The sequence below is a fragment of the Bos indicus x Bos taurus genome, chromosome X (assembly GCF_003369695.1).
Source record: "Bos indicus x Bos taurus breed Angus x Brahman F1 hybrid chromosome X, Bos_hybrid_MaternalHap_v2.0, whole genome shotgun sequence".
In the NCBI taxonomy this organism is placed as follows: Eukaryota; Metazoa; Chordata; class Mammalia; order Artiodactyla; family Bovidae; genus Bos; species Bos indicus x Bos taurus.
This window is the reverse complement of record NC_040105.1, coordinates 144,021,171-144,027,170: the sequence shown is the minus strand read 5'-3', so window position 1 is coordinate 144,027,170 and position 6,000 is coordinate 144,021,171. Positions and strand designations below refer to the sequence as shown.

Below are 6,000 nucleotides of genomic sequence, written 5' to 3'. Positions count from 1 at the left end.
GCCTCTCCTAACATTCAAAAGTACCACTGATGGGAAAATGGTTTTCTTTGTTATGATTAACTCAAGACAAAGGTAGTGACAGGGTACTGCCAATTACCCACTGGTTAAGAACTTTGGTGATACTCGTTGGTCTGAAATAGCTCAAAATTTTAACCTGGTCATTTAACCTGGTCATTTGCAGATGAAGTAGGAAAAATCATACACACGGCCCTAACATAATGATCAGACAATAACCTACAAAATCTTTTTCTTTATAATCCTTGGTTGAGAACAAATCTCTTAGGTTATTTTACATGATCTCTTCTTGTTAGACAAGATGGATCTTCTCGAAGAGCAGGGAAACTGACTTCAGAAATTCCATTGCTCTTGTGGTTTAGACATATTACCCTGTGGGGATGGAGAGAGGCCAATGAGCATCTTCTACAAACTATTTTAAGTGAAAGTTGCTCAGTCATGTCTGACTCTTTGCGACCCCATGGACTACACAGTCCATGGAATTCTCCAGGCCAGAATACTGGAGTGAATAGCTTTGCCCTTCTCCAGGGGATCTTCTCAACCCAGGAATCGAACCCAGGTCTCCCGCATTGCAGACTATTTTGCGTTGGCCAAAGACTTCTGTAAGATGGATATGAAAAAACCGAATGAACTTTTTGGTTAACCCAATGACTCCTCAAAAACAACCAACAAGGAGTTTTCACCAATGAAGCTGGACCTGGTCAAATTCTTTCTTCCTTGAATGAAAGATAATAGTATTCAGTAATCCAAGCTGTTCAGTACTCTTAAGTTCTGATCATTTAGATCTTGGCACACTAAAAAAAAAAGATATTTAATAAAAGGAAGTCAAATCAGACAATAATAGAATATCTCACACCAAAATGACATCAAATGTTTTTTATTGAACAAAAAAGATAGAACATGGAAATTGAATTCACTGAGCAAAAGCAGCTCACCAGATGAAGCTGCTATATTGTGTGCTAAATAATCTTATGAACTGAGTATACAGAATACATATAATATGTAAGTTATCGCAACAGCAAAGGAGAAGGTGTAGAATACAGTTTTGGAGGGAAAAATCTGGTCAAATGACAAATTTAGTTGCTCAAAATTTCTAGCCCTTGTCCACCTAAATTCAGTATGATTCTACATATGTGCATTCAGTATGTGCATACTGAATTCCCATTTTAACTGAAGCTGCTTTTTGGAAGAAATTTAAAAGTATTTATTTTTTTGCATTAATTTGACATTCTAGTCAATTTTTTTAAATTTCCTTTTTGACATATATGTGTGCATGTATTTTTACACACTTAAAAACCCCCAAACCCTTGTTTACAAGTTGAGGGGTCATGCTGTTTTTTTAAAATTAAGATTGGTGAATTTCAATGATTATTTCTCCTGTGCATCTAAGAAATTGGATGTGTTTTCAATGCACCCCCACAGACAGGAGGGCTGACAGATATGTCAAAAATACTTTATGGAAAGAGGCAGGTAGCTCATGCGAGTTGGCAACCTTTTGTCTGGTGTCTCCTGTTGGAACTAGCTGTCTCCCTTTAACATCTCACAGTCAAAGATGAAAGGAAAACTTTTTACTTTGAAGCTTAGTTAGCACAGTTGCACACTTACTATAATCCACCTTTTAACTTGGTTTTTTGGGCTTTTCTAATGTAAGATGACAAACACCTTACACCCAGTACACAGCATCAAAAAGTACTGAAGAAACATCTTATAGACAATACTTTTTTTTTCTTGTATGTTAAATATCAGCTTCTATGGGATATATTTCCAGAATGGTTTGTTACCACTTTATAAACACTCGAAGCCAAACAAACAGCACAAAGAACATCAATGTCTTTTTTTCCAATATTTGTATCAATTACTGGAGGATAATCCTAACATACACTACTTAAGGGGAGGGGGCAAAAGAAGAGGATTCATGACACACTGCAAAGATAGGACTACAGCATCTTAGTTGCAGGGACGATCTTATGGTGCAGAAAGAGGGGACTCTCTAGAAGGTGATGGTGTGGTTTCTTCAGGTGGAAAAACCGTGAGTGTGCAAGCTCGGATGCCACCCAGGGATTCTGGGAGATCAAATACCTTATGCCATTCATCTTTATCTGGATCATATTTCTGCACGATCTCTACCATACAACGATTATTCCACGAATACCCACCAACCACGTAGATTTTATTTTCAAAGACAGCAACCCCAACATCACTCTGCCCTCTTAACATAGCAGCAATTGGGGTCCACTGGTCAAGGATCGGTGAGTAGTATTCACAGCTTAGGACGTCGTCATAATCACTGGTTCCTCTGAAGTGATTGCCGCCGATGACGTAGAGCCTTTCTCCCACAGTGCACATGCAATGCAGACCTCTGACAGTGGTCATTGGCGCCTTCTGGATCCATTTGTCAGTATCAGGGTCAAAGCACATGAGCTCCTTTTGGAAAGTGTCATGAGTAATTCCTCCTAAAGAATGAAAATTATTGGTGGGAGGTAAACAGATTAATATGAAAATGCAAAAGTTAATAGAAGGCTCTCTGTCACAGATAATTAACTTCTAGCCACATATTATGACATTTTAGAGTTTATCAAGTGTGTTCTTATACATGTCTGCCCGCTATAACAACTTTCTTTGGATTAAAAATAAAGAAAATAATATTTTCCTCTCATTAAAGAACAAAAGTGTAGCTTATATTATTGTAATGACTTTCTCAGAGACCCAAGGGATTTAAGAGGCTTTACAGAACGAAAATATATTTTGGCTACTTTTCAAGTTGAGTTTACAGTAAATCCCATCTACAAAGCATCATTCACTCCTGCTGCTCTTTAAATGCTAGGTGTTCCCTTCCTCATTTGTCAATTAAGAATGGCCACTCTAGTTCTCGAGTTAGGATTTTGACTATGAATTGAAATAAATAACAATGCTTTGGAAAAGTCAAAAGTGTTATGCAACTATACAGGCTTACATGAATATTCAGAACTGTTTTTGTAGACCTGTCCTCTCTTAAAAATTTAAAGAATTAGAATGCTGAATATACCTGGAATTTTGTATGTACAGTGATTTGTTGCTGATCTATTGAGTCCATAACATCTATAAAACATATTTTTAGATCATATTTCAATCAGTTTGTACAATGAAAATATCAAACTATGTGTTTGCAGATTAGGGAGAAAACTAAACTAAGCTTCAGCCACATCATTCAAAGCTCTACTATCTGGGGGCCAGATGGCCATCACTAGGTTGTTGGTTTTTTTCTTCTTTTCTATATTTTCTTCTGTACTTCACTGAGTTCCCAGCAAACAAAACAGTGCTGTTTGGTTTGAAAATCAGCTGTGGTTTCCAGCCTACTCTTGACTGGGAAGGTCATTTGTGTAATATATGCTAGTTATGCCAAATCACCACTAGAACAATTCGAATGTCATTTTTTCCCACCAGAGAAATTGCAGCTCTCATTATAATAGCATAGCAGCCACACACATAAAATAGGTAGATGGTGTAAATCATTGATTAGTGGAACATATCATTTCCTGGAAAGCTCTTTCAATATAAGACGTCCCATAGTTTGCTCATAAATTTCACACCAGAAACCTGCCAATCACACACTAAAGGCCTTTCACTGATCCTTCTTGATTACAGATTTCATTAAGGCAGCGTTCAGAGACTCAGACCACAAACATCACCTTAATGCCTTTGTTCTCTAATAATGTAGCTGCAGGCTTGGCACTGGCCGACCTTCAAAAGAGGGAAAATTGTCAGAGGTAGACTCTGTCAGGGCCAAATGGCAAGAACCTATCAGAGTCAAATCCAAATACTGGAAGTGAACATAACATTAAAATAGGACTCATTTCTACATTCTACATAAGGATGATTTGAACACTAACAGTTTGTGTTACTGTAACACTGAGCCAACTGTAGTCTTTTCAGAATTTTTTATTAGAAAAATATATGTGAATGTGGCCAAAACACAGGTAATCAACACAGAATTATTTATGCAATGACACCACAGTAGAACCCAATATAATACTCAGGACAAGAGAAACATGTTATGGGTTGCACTAAATTAGGTCTTCCCTCGTGGCTAGGTCAGTAAAGAGTTTGCCTGCAATGCGGGAGACCTGGGTTCAATTCCTGGGTCGGGAAGATCCCCTGGAGAAGGAAATGGCAACCCACTCCAGTATTTTTGCCTGGAGAATTCCATGGACAGAGGAGCCTGGTGGGCTACAGTCCATGGGGTCACAAAGAATCAGACGACTGAGTGACTAGCACAAATGAGAAAATGAATATTATTATGCATTATATGTATATTGGAAGCAAGTTTTGTGCACAGTAGAGCTCACATGTTATATAATGATATATTTCCTCATGGAGTTTAGCCGAATTCTAAACAGAAATGAATTAATGCTTGTTATAGAGACTATGAATGGTGGTTATTAGAGTATTAGACTATGGACTAAGGGGGCTGAAAGGCACGTTGGAGAAGCTGAAAACTTACCAATTTCTTCTAAGTATTACAGTAGGATTGGCTGGCTGCTAGTCTTATAAAATTTTATAATACCAAAGGCTGCTGCTGCTAAGTCACTTCAGTCGTGTCCGACTCTGTGCGACCCCATAGACGGCAGCCCACCAGGCTCCCCCATCCCTGGGATTCTTCAGGCAAGAACACTGGAGTGGGTTGCCATTTCCTTCTCCAATGCATGAAAGTGAAAAGTGAAAGTGAAGTCGCTCAGTCGTGTCTGACTCTTAGCAATGCCATGGACTGCAGCCTACCAGGCTCCTCCGCCCATGGGATTTTCCATTACATACAAATGTACACAAAAATACATTCTAAAACCTACAATTATATTTTGATTATCCATTTCCTGGATTATTAACACTATATGGAAAGATGGCAACATAGTAAAAATCTATGTATTATATGAATTGCATTTGCAATTATTTACCTGATATATACATTACGCCTCCATACACAGTTCCAGCATGGCCATAGTGGGGCTCACTCATTTTGGCAACATAGGTCCATTCGTTTGTTCTCGGATTGTAACATTCTACTGTAGCTGTTGTTTAAAAAATAAAAAAGAAGAATGAATGGATTTTAAAATATGATTTATAATTTCAAATTTAGCAATAAATTATTTTTCCCTTAGGTGGAACAATAATAATATCCTCATAACTGAAATATTTCTATTTAGGTATGAGATATTCTTGGGGGTCAGATATTAATTATTGAGATTTTGCAATTAATATGAATTGTTAATATATTGAGACATGTTATATCAGACTATTTAATGTAATAATATAACACACTTCTGTCACTGCAGAAATCACTAGACTTTCTTTTCTTCTAGGATCTTGTTACATCTTTATAATTTGATACTTCTCCCATTTCTTTGCTCTAAATATGTGGGAAGAAAAGATGAAAAAAATTACAAGGAAGAAAAACACTTTGATTCTATATGATACACCATATAGGAAACAAAGGTTAACAGATACGAAGCAAAAGTTTAAGTTGATAATGAAATTATGCACACTGCCTGGTGTATGTTTTGATGCCTATTGTTTATTTCATACCAAGACTACAAAATTGACACAGACAATAATTTTTCAGTATTTATACATTAAAGCCAATAGTTTACCACTGCAGCCAGTACTGCTCTAACTTGAAGATGACTGGCAGCATAATAAAATTTTTATTAGGGGTACTTCCTCTCAGCAATAAATTTTCATCCTTAACACAGAGTATTTGAGAAGTGACCTCAACTTATTTAACTATCAATCTGTTATAACATCAAGACTAGAACCAATGACAGTCTAGACAGATAAAAAATGTAATCTTTTTTAAAAGGCAGAATAGGGATGTTAGGAGGTCTCTGATCAACAGCACAAAATTAGGATTAACTTGAAAAGTTTATACTTTTTATTGCAGATGCTGCCACTTGTTAATCCAACTGCTTGTCTCCACTAACCCTGCTTTTTTCTTACTAAGAGAATCACAACACT

General features: G+C 36.9%; 1 protein-coding gene across 7 annotated transcripts in view; it reads right to left on the bottom strand.

The window, feature by feature from the left end:
• Positions 1–876: 876 nt before the first annotated feature.
• Positions 877–6,000, bottom strand: part of KLHL13 (kelch like family member 13) — a 197,648-nt gene continuing 192,524 nt past the window's right edge. For 5 of the 7 annotated variants that reach the window (XM_027533384.1, XM_027533385.1, XM_027533378.1 and 2 more), the window contains 2 exons: positions 4,944–5,057; positions 1,981–2,468 (listed from right to left, as the gene is read on the bottom strand). In XM_027533384.1, coding sequence (XP_027389185.1) covers positions 1,981–2,468; positions 4,944–5,057 — 602 coding nt within the window. Of the gene's footprint in view, positions 2,469–4,943; positions 5,058–6,000 lie in introns of all 7 variants that reach the window. The other 2 variants (XM_027533380.1, XM_027533383.1) reach the window with 2 other exon arrangements.